The sequence below is a fragment of the Dermacentor albipictus genome, chromosome 1 (genome assembly GCF_038994185.2).
Source record: "Dermacentor albipictus isolate Rhodes 1998 colony chromosome 1, USDA_Dalb.pri_finalv2, whole genome shotgun sequence".
In the NCBI taxonomy this organism is placed as follows: domain Eukaryota; kingdom Metazoa; phylum Arthropoda; class Arachnida; order Ixodida; family Ixodidae; genus Dermacentor; species Dermacentor albipictus.
This window is the reverse complement of record NC_091821.1, coordinates 303,778,648-303,804,023: the sequence shown is the minus strand read 5'-3', so window position 1 is coordinate 303,804,023 and position 25,376 is coordinate 303,778,648. Positions and strand designations below refer to the sequence as shown.

Genomic DNA, 25,376 nt, shown 5'->3' with positions numbered 1-25,376 from the left:
AAAAGGGCTACCGAACTCTGCCTTCAAAGCGAGCAAGCACTGGATTTATTGCTACATGTGCCGTGCTGGTATTTCCTCACGCCGCCTCACTTCGATTTCGCAAAAGCTGCCCGAATCGTTCGAAGAGGTGCTTGTGGCTTTCCAGCACCACATTATTTCGCTGCGCAAGTCCAAGAACTTCCAGCTAAGGCAAATCGGCAATGCTGACCAAATGCTGGTTTACCTGGACATGCCATCGCCCCTCACTGTGCACGAAAAGGGCTCTAAACAAGTTTATGTCCGGTCCACTGGCAACGAGAAAATGTGAGTTACCGTCATGTTGTCGTGCACGGCAGACAGACGCAAGCTTCCGCCCTATGTCGTCTTCAAGTGCAAGACAGTGCCTAAAGGTGAGGAGCTGCCAAAAAATGTAGTCGTGAGATGCTGTGAGAAAGGCTGGGTGAACGAGAATCTTGTGCTTGACTGGATTAAGACCGTCTGGTGTAGGCGGCTCGGTGCACTGTTGTCGTTCCTGTCCATCCTCGTGCTGGACGCATTTCGTTGCCATTTGGCCGACTCAGTGATGCGTCCAGGCTGTTGCCTGAATCTGGCACTGAACTCGTCGTTATCCCAGGTGGGATGACGTCTCAGCTGCAGCCTTTAGACGTTTGCATGAACAAGCCGTTCGAAGATACGGTCAAGCGGTGTTACGCAGATTAGATGCACTCCGGTGAGCCTGCAGTGACGCTGACCAGGCGGCTGAAGCAGGTTTTGCCAGCCGCGCTATGCAAGTGGATTGTGGACGCATGGGCCAGCATACCAGAGGACCTCGTGCGTCGCGCATTCAAGAAGTGCAGCATCTTGAACACGCTCTATGGTACAGAGGATGAGTACTTCTGGGAAGATATGTCCGACAAAGAAGTATCCGAAGAGAGCGCAGCTGAGGAAGACAGTGATTGAAGTGCGGAGTGCAATTTAAATAAATGTTTTCCTGGAGCTTTCCTCACTCGTATTATACGCGGATAAAACTTCTTTTTTTCGATTTCGCGTCCCAAAAATTTCCCCTCGTACTATATGCGAGTTCCTATTATACGCGGGTTTTTACAGTAATACGAATGGGTGAGCAATTACAATCACTGGGACCTGACGATCATGCTGGCCGATGTCTTTTATCTGAGCGAAATGGCGAAGTTGTGGTATGACAATCATGAGAACGAACTTGGGAGCTGGAACACATTTAAGCAAAAGCTCCATGATCTGTTTGGTAAGGCCTACAATCGCAATATTGCTGTGAAGAAACAGCTGTCAACTCGAGCCCAAACATACACGGAGTCATCACACCTGTCGTACATACAGGATGTGCTGCCACTCTGCTGTAAAGCTGACAGCACAGAGCAAGAAATATTTAGGAGTGGGAACTCCGCTGTTTGCAGCGACCAGGAAAGGTAACAAGCTTGTGGAGAAACTATCATGCTGGCGGTACTTGGCGGCCAAGAAAGAAATTACCGCCATTTCGGTTGCCAAGGCAACCAGTCAAGTGTGTTGCTTGCGTTCAGCTACACACCTGGCACAAGTTCTACTGAGGGCAGTCACATGCTTCTTTGGTGCTGGTAGCCTGGACAGCGAATGGTGCTACACTTTAATCATTTGAGCACAGTAAAAAATAAAACGCATTCCTTTCGATGACCGCTATAATAAGATGATCTGTAGATTCTGGTTGTATGCAGCAATATTCTTTTACACCCATTCGATGAGTTTGATTGGATGGGTGCAAGCGCTGCTGGCATTCGTCGAAGGCAAACATGCCTTCACTTTCTTCGTATATATGACCAAGCTGATTTTCCTAAAGCTCATGGCCCTCACACGCTGTGTGAACATCGCTGACATTCACCGCCATTGATGTTCCTGGCTTGTTGTAGACACTCATTCTTGATCTTTTAACGGTGGTACGATTGATATTTGATGACACTTCCTGGGGAGTCCACATCTTTTTCGGGGATATCAAAGATGCGGGAGATGGAGGAAAGACGCAAGGAACAGCCTATGTATGCAGTTCAGGTTTTTTTCTGGTGGTCCAGGATTACCTCATCTCTAAGCTCACCGTACTATTTATCCCATCTCATCATGTTGCTCATGAAGTGCTTCTCGCAGACGTTATCTCTTGATGTGAGCTGACAGCCGTCCCCAGGAATTGCCGCAGCCCATGCTAGCAGTCGTTCAGGATCATTTAGAGCCTCGAAGACACTCACATTTTCCCTCCAGGACTTGGACCCAGTTTTGCAGTTTTCAATGAAACACTTGCGTCCCATCCTAGGCTAGGAAATTCCGAAGAAAGGCATTTGCGCGTAGCAGCCCTGTTAGTATTACGGCCCTCTAACAGACACCGACAAGAACTGTAGCTGTTTGACTTAAGAGGAAGCTTTAGCTCTGGTGCTCCTACCTAAATACATGTAAAAGGAGAATTCGTTTTTATCAGCAACCACTACACCTAATTTGATTAGGTTTGTTGCATTTAAAAGAAAAACTTAAAATCAAGTGACTGGCGGTTCTGAATGTTCTATTTACACCACCAATTCTTCATTAAAAATTGGCGAAAATCGTAAATATTAAAAAACTAAACTATTAGGTTTACAACTAGGTAACTCAGCAATAAAAAATGATATCACAATTATGTTAATTGCATCTAATAGTACAGATATATGGGACAAAATTGATATGTTATACACGAAGCTAAAAAAATTTACTAATATGGAAATACAGCTTTTGCAGAAGCCTAGTGCACAACATAACAAATTCAAGTAAGATATAAATTGACATACAGAATTTGTCCACTTTGAATGATCTAATTGATGCCGTTCACAGAAGCGCAATATCTGTTCTTGATGCAGAGCTATTAACTTGTAAACTTCGTGCTTGTATGTTTTTCGAACTTTCGAATTTTTGAAAATTCGTTTAACAAAATTCAGGCCCTAAATAGAAATTCTGCTTTCAACAGTCACTAGAAATTAACTTTCTCTCTCAAATGCAACAAATTTGAAAGAGCTGAAACTGAAAGAGCTGAAACTGAAAGAGCTGAAACTCCCGTCAGCGCGGGAGTTTCAGCTCCCAAATATTCTTTCTCCGTGGCTGACAGCGACAGGCCAGAATCTGACAAGGGTGGCCATGTCCTGAGGGGGATAGCCGACGATGCATTCAATCCGCTCACATGGAGAAATTGTGCTACCGTCGATGCTGTGATCGTGGAGTGCCAGCGCTTCGTGCAGGCCAAGAGCCACTGTACTGAACGACCATTTGCCACGCTTCCCAACATTGCCACGGTGTCTTCCGTGTGCAGAGCGACTGCCATGTCACCTTTCACTGCCTTCGGCTGAATTGACGAGGATTGACTGCCATGAGATCGAAGCGATGACTCCAGCTAGCCTCTCTGCCAACTCTAATGATGACAACTCAAACGCACCAGCGGTTTCACTGGTCTAAGCCATTGTACGAAACAAACTAGTTCATCTTGGGGTTCACGCTGCTTGTGCCGTGCACAGTTGTACGTCCACTTCTGGGACCCCGACATCATTCCTTCGTTATTAAAGGTTTGCTCCACAACATTGGAACCCTGCAGATCGAAGAACTGAAGAGGACTGACCAATCTGCTTTAACTGCTGTTGGGCACGTTGCTCGCTACTGTAACCACCGGTCATTCTCACAATGTACTCCATCCTTGCCTATGGTCGCCGCCTTGATCGCAGCCCTTTTGAGCCACCATCTGCAGCACACCCATACAATCCTGATGTTGCCACGACATGGTCCAGCCACTCGCTATCACCTAGACGTTACCAGTCGCGTTCGCAACTTTTACGCTGTCCGTCCTTCCGCTCGCAGCCACCTCGCCGCGCGACGTCGCTGGGCAGCTGTGGCTCCTTCACTCCAGAAATCTAGACGATGCAGCTCTCGGAGGTAACGCTGCATCCACGACTCCGCCACAAAACCCTCTAGTTACTTTGCCGACTTGACTATGTATGCTAACGTTGACGCTGATTGCGTGACCGTCTCTGCACTTGTCAACACTGGGGCTTATATTTCTGTCATGAGCTCTGGTCTTTGCTGTCGCCTAAAGAAGGTGGTCACACCTGCTCTATCCCGCATTGTAAGAGTGGCCGATAGAGGCCTCCCAACGTCCTTGCAATGTGCACCCCCCGCATTACCATCACCGGTCACCCAACTTCTATTTTATTTGCTGTTCTTGAGCGATGTCCTTATGACATTATACTTGGTATGGACTTTCTAACAACTTATTCTGCCATAATTGACTGTGCGACTGACCTCCTATAGCTCGAACTACCTCACCTAGCCGATGCTCCAACCATGCTTTCGGCCCGTTTCTGCTCTCTTGACTATGTGCACATGCCTCCCCCAAGCGGCCATGTATATATCCATGACCTCGAGCCCACCTGCAGCCAACGGTAATTACGTGTGCCCTCCCCAGTAACAGGTGTTCTGCTCACCAGAAACTTCACCGTGCCTAACACCCTCGTGACTGTAACCGGCAATCGCATCTGTATTCCTGTTTTAAACTTCAGTGCCTCTCCTCAACTAATTCCAGCAGGCATATCACTCGCCGCCATCACTGCTGCCGAAGACTGCAAAATTTGCGCGCTGGATCTCTCCAGTCCCTCTAATTCATCCTTCATTCATACCACAACCAGTTCGTCGCACGATGTCTTTGATGGAATGATTCCCGCTGACCTTTCTCCTGCTCAAGCTGCCGACCTTCGCCTCCTCCTGGAGTCATACCATGACATTTTCAACTTCAACGATCGTCTTTGAGACGAACGTCTCTTGTCCAGCATCGAATCGACACAGGGGACGTGATTCCTATCCGCCGCGTTCTTATAATGTCTCCCTCACCAAACGTCAGGCGATCCAAGGCAAAGTTGGCAAAATGCTCACAAAAGATGTTATCGAGCCTTCTTCCAGTCCATGGGCGTCCTCTCTGGTGCTAGTCAAAAAGAAAGATGGCAGCTGGCGCTTTTGTGTTGACTACCGACACTTGAACAACATCAAGCGCAAGGACGTATACCTGCTTCCCCGAATCGATGACACCTTGGACTGCCTCCACAGAGCCACATACTTTTGCTCTATCAACCTGCACTCCAGATGCTGGCAGATTACCGTTGATGCCATGGACCGCGAGAATACTGCGTTTATCACACCTGATGGACTTTATCAGCTCAAAATTATGCCTTTTGGATGGTGTAATGCCCCCCCAACCTTTGAGTGGATGACGGATTCTCTCCTCAGGGGCTATAAGTGGTCTACTTGTCTATGCTATCTACATGATGTGATTGTCTTTTCACCTACTTTTGAGAACAACCTGACCCGCTTGTTGGCCATTTTCAATGTGCTTTCCCACACTGGCCTGCAACTTAATTCCTCTAAGTGTTGTTTCGCTTCACGTCACATCGCCATTCTTGGTCACCTTGTTAGTGCTAGTGGTGTCCAACCTGACCCTGACAAGGTACGTGCCCTCCAATATTTTCCTGTCCCTCACTCAGTCAGAGATGTCCAGAGCTTTGTCGGCTTGTGCTATTACTTCCGCCATTTTGTCAGAAAGTTTGCCGATATTGCCCGGCCGCTTACTGACCTACTCAAGAAGGACGTCTGTTTTTCTTGGGGTCACGAGCGAGCTACCGCATCCACCACACTCAGTTTACTTACATCACCACCCATTTTGGCACATTTTGACCCTTCCATCACTACAGAAGTTCGCACCAACACTAGTGGCCATGGCGTAGGTGCAGTTCTCGCCCAATGCCAGAACGACCAGGAATGTATCATTGCCTATGCCAGCCACCTTCTTGCGTCATTGTAGCAGAATTTTTTTATAACTGAGCGCGAATGCCTCGCTTTAGTCTGGGCTGTATCAAAATTCTGCCCTTACTTACAGGCCGCATGTTTTCTGTCATCATGGACCACCACGCCCTATGCTGGCTCTCGTCACTGAAGGATACTAGAGGAAGGCTTGGTCGCTGGACTTTACAGTTACAGGAGTACACCTTTGACATCCTGTACAAGTCTGGCCAGATGCACAAAGACACTGACTGTTGTCACGCTACCCTGCCAATCCTCCCGACACCGGCGAGCGATACCGGTGACTTCGTCGTGGCTATTTCGGATCTGGCCAATATCCGTGCTGAACAGAAAAGCGACGACACATTACGATGTATAATAGGCTGCCTCCAGCCCGACCCATCGCTCTGTCTGTTTGAGCTTCACGACAATATTCTCTACCATCATGGTAAAATTCCCAATGGCCCAGGGCTTCTGCTTGTTCTCCCCAAGCAACTTCGTGCTACTGTCCTCAAAGCACTCCACGATGCCCCCCAACTGCTGGCCATCTTGGGGCATCCTGCACATACGACCGCATGCAGCGCCGGTTCTTCTGGCCTGGCCTGGTACCAACACTACGTTGCTGTGTGTGTGACCTTAGGCACCAACGTAAACGGCCCTCAGCATTACCTGCAGACCTTCTACAGCCCGTTGACATATCCAAGGAGCCGTTCTACCGCATCGGTCTCGACCTCCTCTGCCCATTCCCTACGTCTACTTCAGGGAACAAGTGGGTCGCAGTTGCAACCAACTATGCTACACAGTATGCCATCACGCGAGCTTTGCCGACTAGCTGCGCTACTGATGTCACTGATTTTCTACTTCATGACATTATCCTTCATCATAGTGCCCTAGGCAAGTGCTCACAGACCAAGGCCACTACTTCTTGTCCAAAGTTGTCAATGACCTCCTTCGTTCCTGTTCTATGGAGCACACGCTCAGTAATGCATACCACCCGCAGACCAACGGGCTCAGCGAGAGGCTGAACCACACCTTAACCGATATGTTGGCGATGTATGTGTCTGACGATCATCGCGACTGGAACAGTCCTTTGCCATACGTCACACTCACGTACCACTCATTCCGTCACGACATTGCCGGTTTTTTGCCATTCTACCTACTGTTTGGCCACCGCTCAGCATTGCCTTTCGACACATTGCTACCTGCTGGCATACAAAATAGCACAGAGTATGCCTGCGTTGCTCTGCTTTTCTCCAGGATCTCTTGTACTTCTCTGCACTCCCGTCTCGCCATGTAGGTCGTTCTGAGAATCTTTTGTCAGATTACACCAGACCTTACAAGGTATTACGGCAACTTGATGACGTAAACTATGAGATCATGCCACTGGACAGTTCTTCACCATCTACCTTGTCATCTTGTGACGTCGTGCACGTATCCCAGATTCCGCCGCATCCTCCTGGTGTAATTAGTCTGTGCTGAGACGGCACTCTGCCCACCGAGGAGGTTAAATGTTACGAGCCACCTCCTTGGACTAACGAAGAAGACGACGATGGCCGGGACATTGCACGTGTTCAGTGATCTTGGCCATCCCTGTAAATAGTTTCTGTTTATAAATAGTGCTTTGCTTTTATCTAATTGATGCCCTGTCACAATATGATATGGGCCTGCCCGGCCAACCCCCCACCACGAGAGCTCGCAATTTTAAATGCCAAGGATTAGGAGGCTGCTCTGCTCAGCTTGGACCCAGACCAACAATATCAGGTCGTCCAGTGGGCTGAGGAGGCCACCAGGGCCTGTGGGCTCCTGGCCACTTAGTGACCTGTTGATCCTTGTTGCCAATAAAGCTTTACAAATGACCGAACTAACAAACAAATAAAAGAGGCCCACTGACATTGCTGGCTTTGCCAGTGCCAGTGGCTTTCCATGTGTCTAGGTCAACAGTCATGATGTGCTGCCTCACTTTGCGTCTTTCATCATGTTGTGGGGGAGTTGTGAGCTGGACCTTCTCAACGTTGCAACATTTGGTGGGCTGTTTTTCTCAAGTCACCCACTATTTATTGATTGCAAGCGGACATACTTGTAGACGTGGCGAGCCCATCTGTCCTTAGTCACTCCACTTTGACTACATTCACGTGAGACTTTTGCCACAGCCTCACACACCTCAGAGGAGGACCAACCAATATCTCCCACTACTGCCTCATTGGGTGTACCTTTGAGTATGCTCAGAGAAGTGTGGCGAACTTCCCTTTGTCAGCTTTCCAGGGCCTGTCATGTGCGGGAAGACAGGCATAGATAGCACTGCACATCCAAAAGTGAGGTCAGTTACAGCTACTCCTTTCCATAAACCCCTAAAGACTTCCAAATGGTTGAAGGACTATAGGGCCTTGGAGTTAAAAGAAGAGAAACAGGTCTTCGCCATTGTTCATAGTTCTTACTCATAGCTGTGCATATATTTTGGGGCCACTGTAATGGTTACTCCTAGGCACTAGTAGTACTCATTGGCCCAAACCGTGAAGTTGCCTTTTATGTAGAGCTCCAAGATTTCCTGGAAAGCGATGGTACCAAAGGCAATTGCCACGGATTTCTTGACATTGAAGCACAACCCAAATTCTGTGCCTACATCACCGCATATGACAAGGAGTTCTTGCAGCTCATCGAGACTCTTTGCCATGAACACAACGTGAGCTTCGTAGAACAGTGCTAGTATCATCCTTGTGTTGGTGATGCCTTCCTCTGCATAGCTTACATTGAAGCCTTGCCCACTTCCTGTCAGTTACCACTCCATGCTCAAGACATAGAGCATGAAGATCAAAGGTTACATATGACATCTTTGTCATAAGCTTATTGACTGAAACTGGGAACAGGGTCTAAGGTCTTTCTTCCTTACTGGATAACAGCCTGGATGTCTTCAGCCTGGATGCCTTCAGTATTACAAGCATTTGTAACAATTACAGCAATTCAGTATCACAGCGATTGCAGCACCCAGGCCTGACAGAGCAAACTCCAAACTCATCTCCTCCACAGTATCATAAGCCTGCGATGTCCAGGAAAGCCACAAAGACAGGGCGGGATTCCTTCAAAGCGACTTTAGTTGTGTGCGTGACAACGAAAAGATCGTCTTCTAAGCCATTTTGCAGCTTCCAGATGATTTCGGCCTCAGTCCATCTTTGCAGTCTTGTTCTCAGAATACAGGCAAACAGCCTGTACAGGGCAGGTGTTATTATGATGGGTCGATAGCTAACTGGGAGAGACGTTTCAGCACCTTCTATAGGATCAGTCTTATGTGGGCACCCTTCCACACTGAATCACAGAATTAAAAGCACCTAGTAAGTGTCGTCTTACCCTTCTGCTTCAGAAGCAAAGAGGGAGGGAGGGGGGGGGGATGCCAGTCAGACCAGCTGCCGAGCGCCCTGTCAACCATCTTATATCACGGTCTAATTCTCCTGCAGTGATAGGCTTTTTTTCCTTGTTCCATAGTGACCAGATGACAAGAGAAATTACGCCAGACCACTATATAAGGCAATGGAGCACTTTATATGTTTCTTTATTTTAAATAAGCGCCTACATTTTGGCTTTTAAATGCGTAAGCATTTCTATGTTTACCCAACGAGAAAATCGTCCAGCCCTCCATCCCGTAAGGCGACCGCTTTCAAGATAGTGCCCGCAGCAACGAGCAAATTCACCTTCGTGCTGCCTCTCGCTTCAACGCCAACGAAGCCGTGACAACACAGTGCTCATGGAGCTATCAGCACATGCCGCACTAAGCCATTTTTGCAGATTGCTTTCATGATATGGGCCCACACATCTCTCTTCAAAGCTAAGTAAGCAGCGAGAACATAGCGCACAGAGCTATCAGCAGTCGGCACTTTCTGTCGGAATCACAGATTGCTTTGAAGGTACGGTTCACGAGGCGGTGGCCCAAGCATGTTTGGTCATGGTTCATAATGGTTCGATGAGGATGGATAAGGCCCTAAAGAGCAATAACGATGTATAATGATCGGAACATCATCCATGGACCTGGTGCTGCCACCTGCAGTACTTTGTTTGCATCATCAATGCTCCTTGTGGTGCTGTCCGCGCCAGTTCATGTCGCCGCAGAGCTGTCGTTTGTACTTGCCGGATCAAGTTCTATAACACTGATAATGACACCGGGCTGCATGGAGATGTGCAAGTGGCACAATGCTTACACATACTTAGACAATTCCCAGAGGAGTTTCTACGTGATTTTTTTGTTGTATTCATAAATCTGGTTTCAAATTTGAATTAATGTTGTACATACCCAGCAGCCTGACGAGGCAGGCAGCGTGGGGCTGGTCTAGCACGGACTGCAGATGGGGGCCCAGCCGCTGTTCAAGCAGCCAAGCTAGCAGGTCCACCGGCGAACGCCTGCACAGCTGCTCCAGTGCCAGGCGATGTGTCATGCAGACATCTGTAAAAGGATGCCGATCTGTTATATGAGCGAAAAAGAACAATCAGGGGACCAACTAGCGCTGGCATTCTTTTCAATCTCTCACTGTAATCAACTTACACGAGAACGCTATGTGCTACTCATTCCACCAAGTACGCTGTGAGGAAGTAGAGCCATGAACTTACAAGTGGCCTCATGGAAATCAAGCACGCACATAAGCCTAAGATTCTGAGGTGACACACTTGTGTATGGGTGCATTACCACAGGCAGCCATGCAGTTGCATGTTTTATTATCAATTTTCCCTCAGGCACCACTAACAGCATCAGCATGGCAGCTTGCGACAGAGTAAAATGGAAGATGATGATGGACTAGTGCAAAATTTACAGACTTCTGCTGCAGTGATAAAGACAATCAAGCATTTTATCATCATTCTTCCAAACCAATCCCAATTATAGTCCCAGAGCACTTGGCAACAGTAAACACCAACCAGTCATGTAGGGGCATAGCCAGGGGGCCATGCCAATTGGAACAGAGGACCCCTAGCACAGCAGCCTGTTAAGCCACAGACTGGTAGGCCACCGGCACAGGTCTTGGCAGGCGACTTTTCACTCACAGAGCCAATACTAAAAACAATGGATAATGGCTGTCAAAGCTTAAGATGCTATACCAGATCTTGCTCAATTTATTGGACGTGACATGCCCACACATCACCAATTTACAAAAACATGACAGCCGTGAACAACAGGTTGTTGCTCGTCACTTCATTTTCTTAAGATTTTAAAGCTAAACTTTCTTTGCAGCATCTGATGAGTTTTGATGCTGTAATGGTCCGACTTTGTGCAGATTAGTCTGCTGATAGCATTGTCCCACTATGGGCGACACTGTAAGCCACACCGTCGGAGTGGACACGAAAGCTCCGCAGACTTTGCTTCATACTGCCAATATAAAGATATTGTTAACGTGGCATGAGACCGCATCTTGGTTGCCGACTTTCTATTTCAACGAAATGAAATATTTTTTTCTCAGAGAAATTTTTTTTGTCTGATTACCTGATTACATGGAATATTTTATGGCCCCTTCCATGTAAAAGAAAATCTATCAGCGACTGTACTAAAAGGTCGAATTTCAATATAACTACATCTACTGCCAATTTTATCGACTCGGTCACATAGAGGTTTAACTGTATTTATAACATAGGCAATGGCAGGAAACAAACAAGGACATAAAAACTCATACAATGTACGCCACAAGTGCCAGTAGTGCTTTTAGTGTACATTATGTCCATTTAGGAGAAGGCCCTTACAATGATTTATATGTGTCTTTATGTCCTCATTTATTTCTAATCATTGCATTTATTAACGCATCTGTGTGTTTGTCAATAAGCTACCATGAACAGAGGAACATGTACGCTGCCTGAGGCCAGGCCAACCCAAGCCAGTGACATGACGACGCACCCATAGGCGTGGCTTTCATGAGTCCATTATGTGAACCAAACTCAAGAAGACCGCCTAGATAATGTCCCAACTTTACTGTCAAGGTGAGATGAAGGGTAGCGAAAGTCTGTAACAGCACTCATTGGGTGTGTGAGATGAAGCCGGCAGACTGAGTGCTGCCCGGCAGGGGGAGCACATGACACAGAGTTTCCATTCCTTTCTGACACTGCAGGTAAACTGCTTTGCAGTAACAAGGCATGGGCTGGGCACAGGCAGGTGGCCGTAGAGGAAGAAAAAAAAAGGAACAGGAATGGCATGCGCCAGTGCGTGTTCAGCCACTCAGTGCACGCACATCATTTCTACTGCACTGGTACGGCAGCGCATGCCAGCCAAAAGAGCTGATTGCGCGCGGTGTGCAAGCCATGCCTCACCTCCGCACCGCCGGTGTGGAGGCAAAAGTGGGCCAAGCAGCTCGTTGACAAGCGTCTGCTCATCTCCCACGAATTCCTCCAGGGGACCCAGCTCACACAGCACCTTGTGGGCCTGTGACATCAGTGTGCTGTTGAGAGAGTGTGCCGGACTGTGGAGGAGAATGTAGCTGACAGCCCTCCGCAATGGCCCTGCAATGCACATCTACACAGTCAGTAGAGGCCTCAAACCGACCACCTATCAACACTTGCACTTACAAAAATCTCCTGATCATCATACCTTAAAATATGACACCAAGTTCAACAAAAATTTTTCTTGGAGAAGAGTTAGAACACAGATTATTAATCAATCTTATAGAGCACAATTTCTAGACAAATGGAAGCTTTAGATATTGTGTAAACATTTTTGATAATTTCTGTTTAAGATGTGGCTAACAGATATAGGTCTCATGCCAGCACTTATAAATTTAGCTTACCATAACAAAAAATGTTTGGCAGTCACAAAGGAGAGACATTGATCTGTGCAGTGAATGGTAACTAATGAGATCTGAAGAATCCAGGAGGTGAAATGATGAAATAAACAAAAAGAAACATGCTCTTCTGACAGGTCTGCCTTGGTATAAAATGAAGGCATATGAAAAGTTTTCCTAAGATTTTCTTTTTGGTGGTTCATTACATGCATGAATGTGTAAAAATTAAGTGTACCAAGTTTCACTGAAAAATATTTTTTTTAGAATATGAGTTTCCTTGATGGCATACTACAAAACTGTGAGGAAATCGGTTCCGAGAAAATCAACAAAACATACTTGAACCTCTGCAGTAATCCTAAAAAGCAATCAGGACAGACAAAATTAATTAAATTTGTAGCTGGTCTCCTGATTCTTGTTTCTGTCTAATTTTGTCCATGGGCCATCTTATGTTTCTTTTTCTGGCTTGTTTCTCAGCATGAGTACTGTAACAGGAGACCTTCACATTGAGCAGCCAGTGATTGTGTGACAAGTTATTGTTGTGTAAATGCTAGGTTCTACTCTGACTGCTTTCATCCTATCAAGTGTGCCTCTCTTGAGATTGCTGAAATGAGAGAGAGGGTCAGATATAGCAAACTTGAGAGTTGGAAAGCTCACGTAGGTGTCCTTGGTTTGACAATGCATATTATTGAAGCACTCATTCAGGGCAGGACATCTGACAGAATGTCCAAATCTATGATTGTTTCCTTGCAATGCAAAGCTTGATTCTAGAATGCTGCAGTTATCCGCATTAACTATAAAAGCCCTCCTGTCATCGGGTCCTTCGCACACTATGATTTTCATGTATTGATTCCCAGCAAACATTTTTTTCAATAACCTTGCACTCCAAACTTCACCATACTATAGCTACTAGTATAAATGAGAATACAACTGTGTGTACAAACAAAACAAAAAAGGCAATTTGTTGCTCATTTAATGTACGAAAAGTCTAGACAGTGTAGACAACATGTTTCAAATGGAGTGCATTCCCCATGTGAAAGCATATGTTCATCAAAGATGGAAGCAAGTTCTAAATGCTTTTGAACGTTTATTAATTGTTTGAATTTAATATTATTATTAAAAAATAAGAAAATATTAAACAACTTACACAGGTACCCTAAGTTTCAGTATCATAGACACTGGGTGGGGTTCCAAGATCCATAATATGTCTTCAATGAGACAGCACAGCAATGCAAAATATTCTTAAAAGAATCACATATATTTACGCCAGAAAACAAGAACTCTACTGTTCTGAAAAAAAAAATTTTTTTTCAAATTGGCGTTGTACCTTAAGCTAAGACGTGTCCGCGGCCTAAGGACTAACGCTGCCTGTACATCTCGCAACAAAGGCACTTGTAAGTTTCATCAGAGACACTGGGCTCAATGACATATCTTGTGTTGTGTGTCTGACAGGCATTGTGCATTTTTCATCATACCCGTCTGGAGTAGCATGCTGGGCATGCTCCCAGGCAAACCTCTGCAAGATTCACTGAAGGGCCTCTCTCCCACAAGCAGAGCCACCCTTGCCGTGGCACTACTGCCTTGTTCAAAATGGCCACTTCAGGACCATAGATTACATGAAAAATCCTGCAACAGTCTTCATGAAAAAATCTTGCTAGTTCATCATCATCACCATCATCAGCCTGGTTACGCTCACTGCAGGGCAAAGGCCTCTTCCATACTTCTCCAACTACCCCGATCATGTACTAATTGTGGCCATGTTGTCCCTGCAAACTTCTTAATCTCATCTGCCCACCTAACTTTCTGCCACCCCCTGCCACACTTCCCTTCCCTTGGAATCCAGTCTGTAACCCTTAATGACCATCAATTATCTTCGCTCCTCATTACATATCCTGCCCATGCCCATTTCTTTTTCTTGATTTCGACTAAGATGTATTTCTAGTTACGTTACCTTAAGTGACCACTCTCTAACTAAGCATGCAGTTTAGTTTAGTAGTTTTTGGTAGATGGGTGATGGGTCTAGTAGTAGATGGTAAGTTTGACACTGGATGACTCACCAGGTGGCAATGCAGAAAGCAGACCAGGCCAGGCACCCACAGCTGACGCCACCAGAAAAGGAGCATGGTCAGAGCACAACAGGTCCCAGATGGCGACACGAGCCACCTTGTGCTCTTTGAGCTGGCTGCACACTGCACAGAGTAGGCGCACGTACGATGCCTGTGCCAGCATCCGTGTTGGCCTGCGTGGGCTCCACAATCGTGCCCGCAAGGAAGACAACAATGCAGCGAACCCATCTGGCTTGAGCGCCAGTGCCTCAATCAGCAACATTTCAAGCTTGGTGATGAGTGGCGGTGCCTGCTCACCACGGCAATATGCTGCCACCGGGTTAGCCTTGCAGCGGCCTAGGTAGAGGAGAGCGGCATATATGAGCGCATCGCGTTTCACGTTGCGCACAAAGGAGGCCACCACTCCTGGCCGCACCTCAGGTTGCACTGCGAGCCACGATAACTTGGACATCGCTGTGTGCGCTGTCTTTGCGGCAAGCAGTCTGCCAGATGCTGTTCTGCTCAGGACTGTGTGCTCAGCACTCAAAAGAAATGTGGTGTATGCACTTTCCTCTGCTACTGAAGCTTCATCCTCTTCGGAGCTGGATGAGAAGAGCTCACGCAGCTGGCGCTTGCTGAGGCGGGGCTTCTTGCCGGTGGGTGCGTGATCCTGCACATCAGCCAGACGCTTTTTGCTGTCTTGTGGCTGGTCATTGTCCCATGGAGCATGCAGAACAACACATCATACAGTTATACAGCCAAGAGAGCTTAAAAGACAGCAACGTAAAATATGCCCTTTGCAAATAACTATTTCTATTTGTAAACAACATCATGAACACATGCGTGGCTAAGTTACACAAGGCAATGCTAAATGAATCTCAAAAAAAAATATTATTTACCTCGACAACGAAATAAGTTTAATCGGCACTTTGAGGCTGTGGTATATGACACAAGATCAATTGTGCCGACTGTCCAGCTGCTTACATTGGGAAATTGAAAAATGTATACGAAAAATCAGATAACACAAGAACGATGTCCAGACCTTCCCTTGAGTACGCAGCGCCATCACCAAACATTCAGAACATGCCAACCACAAGATTGCCTTCTATGAAACCTAAATCCTACAAAGACAAATCCTTGAAAAAGTCCACAGCCTGTACAGAACATGACAAACAACATTAGCCATTCAAAGGGCAACCTCCCCACTGCATATGTCAATGGCCTGTGCATTGCGACAAAAAGGAGAAGAAATCGTGGCACAACAATAGCCTCCTGTCGCCAGTGCCACCACAGCCTGGCCCCAATGCCTCTCTTTGGGCTTCTCCAGCTTCCCCATCAGTCAAGGACGCAAGAAAAGGTTACCATCCCTGGCAAAACATTTTGTCCACCCACCTCTTCCTATTATGAAGGACTTTTAAAGTTGCACCCTGCCACGATCGATCGTTAGTCCCCTGAGGAAGGAGCTGAGTTGGTTCCAAAAGATTGGGTATAATAAATCAACTTTTTGGTTGGAGTCACTCCTAAATTCTTAAGTGTCACAGCTAGACAGGCAATTCTGTTGAAGGTGTACGTTCAACATCATATACACGTACATACTGCAAGCATAACACATGCTATGTTTTGCTATGTTTTAGAGCACAAAAATAGGTCACTCTAATGGCCCACCTGTTCCTGCTCATGGCCTCCCTGCTTCAGCTGTGGATTCATCAATTGCTGGTCCACACCAGTGCCATGCAGTGCACGCTTTCTCTCACTTGCTGACAGGAGGTCTGGTGGCTGCCTCTTCCTGGCCAACCACTGCTTCCTCTTTGGCAGCACTTCTACCATAGATTCCAGCTCTTGTTCCTGCTGTCTTTGAGTTGAACACGGGATCGGTGCATGCTGCCCCTCATGCACTAACAGTTCTTCCTCAGGAGACGACTGTTGTTCCCGCATGGGGCAAAGCGACAAGCCTGTGTCCATACCTTTGGCCACCTTCTGCACTGCCTCCAAGGGTGGTTCTCCTTCCAGCGCCAATCTCTCATGCTGAACATTGCTCCTATCTGTCAAGGGCTTACACGCCTTCATATTTGGCCCGGCTGATTGCTCCTCGCTCAGCCGTGTAACAGCACCAGCTCCTCCAATGCGGCTTATGCATCTCTGCTGCTCCCTACCAGCTTGCCTCTCCTCCATTTGTTGCACACACAAGTGTTGCTCAAGGCCACTGGATCTTTTCAGGAGCTTATTGTTTGTTGTGCCAACAACATGCGAGCTCTTAGAATGATTGGCAAGCGATTTTAAGCCTGAAAGATGAAAGATAACAAAATTACCAGATTACTTCCCTTTGGTCTAGCATGGCATAAAAGTGTTATTTGATACAGAAAGTATAAACAACCGAGTTGTCTTTCAAATTTCCCAAAAGGCAGGGGCACACATCACAAGGGTCCCTAAGAACGGGTTGCGACAGGTTTTTCTCGCACACACAGTGCAGCCTACAGACAGATTAGGCCTCTCTGCATAGCAGTTGTCTTCTTCCAGCAACCACTCTAGAAGCACACACGGAACGATAAGATACCCATGACATCACATTATGTCAGGCAAGCCATGTGGTACCAAGTCCCTTGAGTATTTTCAGTAATGTGATGGTTGCTGAAAAATTATATGTTTTAAACACAGAGAATACAATACACTTTTACATTTAAAATGTTCATGCTACTGCTAAATAATATAGCCTAAAGGCATACACAGCATAGCAACAGTGCACATTTCGCACTTTACAGGATACATAACGGTGGTCAATTCCCAGTAACACATTCTTCTAATAGCTAATGTAGAAATTAGCAAAGGTGAAAACATAAGTCTTCATGAAGGCATTTTCATGCAAACACCTGCATTCATAATTTTATTGCCCTTTGTGTTGCACAGACGGGAGAACTAATGGATGAACAAAAAGGAATACATTTTTTTTTTGCTTCCTTTGTTCTTTTTCTTTCTTTTTATTTATTTATTTATTTATTTCAAGATACCTTACATGCCCCATGAGGAGCATTGAGTAAGGGGGGCATCACTGCAAGAAAGTTGTACATGAGAATACCGCAAAAATGAGTGGGACTAATCATTGAAAAACAGGGTTGCAAATGCAGAGCTGCGGTAGTAAACAAACATCTGATAAATTTTATCCCGCACATTGCTTGCACACATAATCAAACATTGTCTAAAAAAAGTGTAGTTTAAAGCATGAAAAGGAGAAAAAATACAATACTAACAATACTCAGATAAGCAGAAATTGCATTTCGGGGTAGAGTACAAAACATCTGATAAATTTTATCTTGCACATTGCTCACGCGCATTATAAAAATGTGGTTTAAAACATGAAAGATAAAAAATCTACGTGTCGTTACACAGGTATACAGAGCATAACACATTTTTAGGACAGAAACTACATGTTCAGAAGTTGCCTAAGTTTATCTATGTCCATTTGCATGAGAGATAAATTTAGATTAGTGACAGATTGGTTCTCCTGTCAGTGTAACACTAAGCGCAATACAATCATGAACATCCACCAATTAGCCACATTCATTGCTTGACAATACACCTGCATGCATGAACCATGTGGGAGAAGACACCCAATGTCACATTTACAACACTGCCACTAAATCCCAATCAGTGTGATTTGATTCTGATAGCTGTTTGATCAAGCCATGTTATAGACTCAGTTGTCACTGTGTGCCAGCTGAAACTTCCATCCATGTTGCTAAGTACACTGACAGGCACAAGAAAGTCGCCAAGTATGGGCACTCTCAAAATGCTGGACGAACAAATAGCACAGTGATGCATAATGGAGGCTTTGTAAAATAGGATGTTGTTGCCTTGCTCAATCATGAGAAATAAATTTAAAGAAAGTGATTAAAGAGAAAAATGTTCTGTCCGCTTGAAAGATCCTTACACTAAACTTAAGCTGTACTGAATAACACTAAAACTAAAATCAACGGAGGCCATTTGACTTCACAGAGAGATGATCGGGCATATCCCCGACTCGTGCAGTATTAAGGACCAAATGTAGCAAAACTTTTATTTGGCTAAATGGTTTATAAATGAGTAGCGTATACCACCGAAGAAATCTTGGCAAAGCTGCAAGGCTGGTAATAGTTTGTTTTTTATTAGCAGCCTCTCAACAGCAGCTAAGCCAATTATACCTGGAGAGTAGTAGCTGTTACACAAGTCCCTGAACAATGCTTCCAAGATTTTACAGTGCACCATGGGCAGCTGCCGGCACAGCCTAACCTCAGAGGGCATGCCAAGGAGCCGTGCATTCTAGGTAATTTCGCATGAGCAGTAATGGCATCATGGCTTATTTTTCCAGCTTAGGTATCAGAACAAACGTTCAGAGGCTCCTCTATATCTAATAGGCTTTTTATGTGGTTTTAAATTTCATTGCAGTTAAAATTGCATTGAGGATGCACAAAACGGCAGCCACAGTGTTTCCCACGTAACCATAGTGCTTAACAATTGTGACGCAGTAAGAGATACAAGCTCTATACTAATGCTTGCTTCCATATAAGATCAGGAATGACAATTTTCTCACACTACAGAACCTGCTAGGTGTCCAACATTTTGGTGTGGTCATAACACCAGCTTTTTCATAGAAGAGCTATCACAGGTTAATCTTTCTTAGGGTTAGCGATGAAGATGTGACCATTGTCAGCCCTGAGTGATGACGACTGTTTGACGTAGTAGTTCTGCGGAAACTCGCAAGGTGGAGAGAAGTAATGAATAAAGGAAAAACCAGACATCTACCCGTACGTAGAAATTGCTACAAAGGAAACCCATACGGGTTCCTCGAAAGAAACGCTTCAAAGTTGAAGAAAAATTCGTCCTGGTCCCTTCAACTTTGAAGCGTTTCTTTCGAGGAACCCGTATGGGTTTCCTTTGCAGCAATTGCTACGTATGGGTGGATGTCTGATCTTTCCTTTATTCAGTGATGACGACACGCTTTAATTGAAACAAAAGGGTATTTATTATAAAGAACTAGAACTTTAGCGGTGCCATGAACTTTGGCTCAGCGCATCCTTCCTGATCTCCTCTCCACCCCCTCGTGGCCGCTCTCACAAACCAGCATTAAATGACCTCCTTGATGCCAGGTAGTGCCAGCTGTCCATAGTTTATGCGGTCCCTAACACACCCGAGCTCCTAAATAATGCATCCTCGCATCATGCTAATCTGTCACGAAATCTTCCGAGCCAACGCAGTGGCTTTCCGTGTCTGTGCCAGTCACAGGCAAGCAACCGTTGGCACTTGAGTAGCTTAGGTGGTGTCATCTTGCAGTTGTGCAGTTGTGTCCTGTGTTTTCTCATGGAAGCACTTTAACTGCGTCGCGGTAGCCAACCTTGTTCTTGTGCGATTCTTCGTTCTGGTAATAGTGAATGTTTCCTTCTTATGATGAGTTCTTGTGTATGGTCCATAATCCCAAAGATCGCAGCTTTTGCAGAAGTCTACCATACTTGATCGCCCACTTCATATGGTGCTGGTGGGTGCTTTTTGCTGTGCTTGGCCTTCATGCCACTTAGGTAGACTCTGATGTTGTCAAACGCTTCTTCCCTGGCCATGTCAATGTCTTCTTGGGGCTCTTGGATGTCTACTTCCAGTTGGTTGTCAATTATCCTTCGAGGTGTATAATTAAACAACAGTACGAAAGGTGAAGTCTTGAGTCCAGCGTGGAGCTGCGTGTTGACTTCGAACATTGTTTTGGCAAGGTACTCACTCCAGTGGTCGATGTCTCCATTGACATTTTTGCGCAATGGCGGGAGAATTCGACCATTTGCTCTCTCAACAAGTCTGTCGGTCCATGGTGCATATGGCACGGTGAAGACGTGTTCAATGAGAGGATTGTGGAGGTAGTTATTAGTAGTCTTTGACGTGAATTCACTGTCATTGTCACTGATTATGGTTCTTGGAATGCCAAATTTCATAACAATTTCTTCCTCAATGAATTGGATTACGTGTGATGCACACTTTCTCGGTACAGCCCGTGTCACAATGAACCTTGTTGCAGCATCTACAGCCATTATGAAGTACTTGTTCTCATCGGCTGTGTTGATCAGCCCTACGTGGTCAATGGCCACTGTATGGAAGGGTGTTCGAGGGACTTCCCTCAGATTGAGAGTTCCTGGTAGTACCCAGGTAGCATGTTATGCTGTTGACACGTGCGGCATTCTCTGCCACACTGCACCATGTCTTTGTCCATATTCTGCCATTAATACTGTTTGAACATCTTGGACTTTGTTTGCAGGGCGTCTCCGTGACCTGCATGATCGTGGTGACTTTCTATTACAGCGAACTGAAGTGATTTGGACACCACGACGGGCTATATCATCTTGCCATGATGGGTTCTACTATGCATTGGCATGCCGTTGGCGATCTGGTAACTTTTCCCAGCTTTATTTTACGTTGGCCTCCCATTTCACCAGCAGACTCGATGTCTGCAATAATGATGATTAGTTCTGAATCTTTGTGCTAGGCTTCACAAAGGCGAGAATCGCTTGCCTTCAGCACGTACACTGTGTTGACCATTCTTGATAGTGCGTCCACTACATGTGACGCACCATGAAATGGTATGGGGATAGGTCTAAAACCATGACCGAAAATCGCCTGTTGGGGTTCTTTATCGACACAATGTGTGCTACAGCCCAGTTGTCTGTAGTGGGCTCGAAGTGTTCTAGTCCTTGGAGGTAAGGATAGCAACATTCTGCTATGGCCTAGTGAGCTGCAATTGCCTCAAGTTTTGTCGAGTGCTTGTGGCTGTCACTCTTGGTGACCTTCTTGCTTGCATATTCGACTACTAGTGTGGTGTCACCGTGTGTTTGGGTAAGGACTGCTCCCAGCGCTGTGTGGGAAGCATCGACATACACTTGTGTCGGTAGACTTGGGTTGAATGTCGCCATGATAGGCGCCTTGATTAGTTGTTCCTTAGTGTGTCCACGGCGACTGGGCATTCAGGTGTCCACTGAACAATGGCATCTTTCTTTGTGAGAAGTGTCAATGGTCAAGTGATTCTTGCAGTCTTTTATGCACTTGCATTAATGTGATGCAAGTCCAAGGAATGTCATCATCTTGCTTTTTGTTTATGGCACAGTATAGTTCGTTATCGCTGCAATGCGCTGTGGATCAATCGTCATTCCTTCTTGTGATATCAAGAATCCAAGGAATGGTATCTGTTTTTCTGCAAACATACACTTGCTATATACAACACACAGTCCTAGGTCATGAAGAACCTTCAGCACTTTGTCAAGCGCTTCAATGTGTTCCTCAACGGTGTCTGCGAAGATGCACACATAGTCTATGTAGACAATCACGTGGCCATTGTCAACGAGCTCTTGAAAACCTTCATTGATGACACTCTGCATTGCTGCGGGAGCAGTGCATTGGCCAAAGAGCATTTGTAATGGTTCGAAGTGCCCATCTTCTGTTACGAAAGCAGTGTGGTATGTTCAAGAAGGCCTTCTTAACCTCAAGCATTGACAGATATCATGATCCTGCAACTTATCAAATGAGTGTGTCGACTTTTGGCATGGGGTAGGCTTGCTTGGCTGTTTTCGCATTTAAAAATCGGTATTCCCCACACAATCGTTTTGGTGTATGGTCTTGTATGCGGCTGGTCAACAACAATTACTGTAGAGGCATAGGCGGACTTTGATGGGCGGATTATACCTCTTCTAATACACTCTTGTGTCTCTTGCTGGATGAGCCTCGTGTCTGCATCACTTATGCTGTAGGGCTGCATCCTAACCGGTTTCTGGTCAGTGGGCTCAATTGTGTGTTCAATGTGTATGCACAGACACACGTCATTATTAGGGCGAGTAAACACGTTAATGTTCTTCAGCAGAGAAGTCTTCGACATTTCTGTATGACTCTTCATGAAGTCAGCAGGAACAGATTTCTGTTGAATCAACTGGGCAATTTCTTCTGCTGAAGGTAGTGTGGGTGATTCCCGTGTGAACATTGTCTTCGCGTCAATGGCTCCACACATTTCAATGGGGTCTGTTGAGGGAAATTCTGCCTCACTGCAAATTTGCTTCGAGATCTCGATGCTTTCATGCTTTGCGAGGTCACACAGGCTTTTATAAGTTCTGATACAAAGTTTGATATCGAGGGTCGTGGTTCCAGAGCATTCTTTGTCAGTTCGTACGCATCCTTTTCGTTTCGTCTCGGAATATATTCGATTGTGTGGATGCCGTGGTCAAAGCACTCAATGTATCAAATGGAATGGGTTGTCGCCAGTCAAGGCCTACCATGACCTCATATGGAAGGTTCTTGATTACTTTTGCTTTCACTGTCGCACAAGCGCTGCCAATAGCAATCCTCGCTTGAGTCACATCAGTAGGTTTGCCCAAGTTGCCAAATGGACCACCCAATACACAGTCCACATCCGTAGCAACCTCAAAGATGTGGTATTGTGCAAACTTTTCGTCAATTAACGTTACTGCAGAGCCTGTGTCCAAGAGTGCATGTGACACTATGCCGTTTACATTAGCTTATAGTAGTATGATTCTGCGCCCACCTGAGTCTGGGATAGCCACACTGTTGATGCTTTGTGGTGAGCTTTTCACTTTCGTCGTCGCGCGGCTGCTACTTATCTGGCTTATCAACCATCACTCAACTAACAGAGGTAGTTCATGACCTTGCTCTTAGTATTAATAATTGTTCTCAAATTGACATGATTTTACTTGACTTATCTAAAGCTTTTGATTGCGTGAGTCACACTAAGCTAATAGCAAAAGTGGAGGAAGCCATCAGGAAGAAGAAGTTTCTGCTTGGATAACAGCTTTTCTAACACACCGCTCACAATTTGTTATGTTTGACCATATGCCATCTGATGTCGTTCCTGTCACATCTGGAGTGCCACAAGGCTCGGTACTCGGGCCGCTGTTATTTCTTATCTTTATTAACGATATAACCAATAATATAGCGTGCAAAATCAAACTCTTCGCGGATGATTGCGTGATATATAAAGAAATTAACAGCCATAACGACCATCTCGATCTTTCTGATTCCCTTAACAAGCTAGCCGACTGGTGCTCCCAGTGGCAAATATCTATTAATGTCAATAAATCAGTGGCAATGACAATAACAAGAAAAAAAGCAACCCTCTCATTTCACCTATATCGTTAATGGCATGCCTCTTTCGATGGTTGAGCAATAGAAATATTTAGGCATAACGCTGACATCAAACCTCAATTGGGAAACACACATAACTAATATTACAACTACTGCACTGCGAAAGCTATTTTATCTAAAAAGACGCCTACAGATCGCTCCACCGAACATTAAGCTTCTGGCCTACAAAACATTTGTGAGACCTATTTTAGAATATGCTAACACAATTTGGTTTCCTTACACAGCAACTAACATAGCTAAACTTTAAGCCGTACAAAGCTGCAAGGTTCATTCATAGCAAATATTGTTCTACTGACTCACCTTCACGTCTCTTAGCTTCCTCAGGCCTCAACACATTATCGACGAGAGCAAAACAAGGTAGACTAAAATTCTTGTTTCAAATTCTGCATCGTCGGTATAAAATTGATATCACCCAGTACATTTCATCTTTGCAATCTAGAATAACACGGCATCAACATGAGCATACGCTAACCGAGTATTCCTTTTCCAATGATGCATTCAGGTACTCATTCTTTCCTCGGGTAATCAGAGAATGGAATGAACTTGACTCGTCATTAACAGCGACAAACTCTTTATCCCTGTTCGTTTCACAGCTGGAGCTCATCACTAGAGATTATTAACGACTTCTAATGTTTGTTCCCTATTCTCCTTATGTTAAACTGACAGTACTTAGAAAAAAAAAAATTGTATACACTTGTTTGTTCCCAAATATTTCACGATTTTGCTTTGTCTATGATGTGCCCCAGTTGTTGTTAATTTTTTTTAGCGTTGTTTAGTGTTCTATTTGTATACCTTATCTACCTTATCTTTTGTATTTTATTGAATATCGTTGCTTTTTCATTCTTTTTCATTCTTTGTGTAGCTCGCATGTGTATTTATGTACGGAAAAGAAAGTGTTCATGCCCGTCTGCTAGGTTCTCGGCTGAGAGCGGCAATATTGTAAAATAAATAAAACAAATAACAAATAAATATCATATCCTTTTCCAGTATTTCTGCAGGAGTATATGCAATGATAAGCATGGTAATAACTACACTGTGTTCTCAGTTTTAACTTTAAGTTTGGCAATGCTACATTTCTTGCGATGCAAGGCTGTTAGCAGGATGAGCATGTTCAACTTAGGCATTCCAGTATTTGTGCAGTGATGGCATTTGGAACCTTGCATCCTTGCCACTTGCAAGGCTCAAACCCATGGTGGTTGGTACTCTTATGAGTATTGCAGAGCCATGACCATGGAAGCTGTGACCGAAGCCATACACCATGGGAGTCATGAGAGGGAAAGAATATTTAGGGAGCCCTTTTTTCACCCATGTTGCTGGGTGCACCTCACATGGCTTGCTTTGTGGCAACTGCACAAAGGTGCAATGAAGGAGTTGTTGTGCTAGTGCATATGCACATAGTTAGCAGAGATCTGGCAATATTTTGTCAGTGCAATGCATAATTTCTCTGCACTTCAGTTTTTTGACACATGCAAAGGTTGCAACATAAGTGTATGTGCTATTGTTCTATCATGTCTGTAAATCTGTCATTGGTATGCTAGATTCTCAAAGTGCAAGCGATGATGCGGACTGAAAACACAACAGCATTCTGGAAAGTTACCACAATATAATTAATCTGCGATGA

The 25,376-nt window shown here is 45.3% G+C and overlaps 1 protein-coding gene and 1 long non-coding RNA gene across 10 annotated transcripts in view; one reads left to right on the top strand and one right to left on the bottom strand.

Annotated features, from left to right (window-relative positions):
* Window positions 1-25,376, bottom strand: part of LOC135907227 (mediator of DNA damage checkpoint protein 1-like) — a 154,502-nt gene that overhangs the window by 32,182 nt on the left and 96,944 nt on the right. For 8 of the 9 annotated variants that reach the window (XM_070531500.1, XM_070531497.1, XM_070531496.1 and 5 more), the window contains 4 exons: window positions 16,268-16,884; window positions 14,615-15,308; window positions 12,094-12,282; window positions 10,100-10,249 (listed from right to left, as the gene is read on the bottom strand). In XM_070531500.1, coding sequence (XP_070387601.1) covers window positions 10,100-10,249; window positions 12,094-12,282; window positions 14,615-15,308; window positions 16,268-16,884 — 1,650 coding nt within the window. The remainder of the gene's footprint in view (window positions 1-10,099; window positions 10,250-12,093; window positions 12,283-14,614; window positions 15,309-16,267; window positions 16,885-25,376) is intronic. The other variant, XM_070531498.1, reaches the window with a different exon arrangement.
* LOC139054485 (uncharacterized) overlaps window positions 1-25,376 on the top strand; it is a 119,655-nt gene that overhangs the window by 54,126 nt on the left and 40,153 nt on the right. The window lies entirely within an intron of this gene.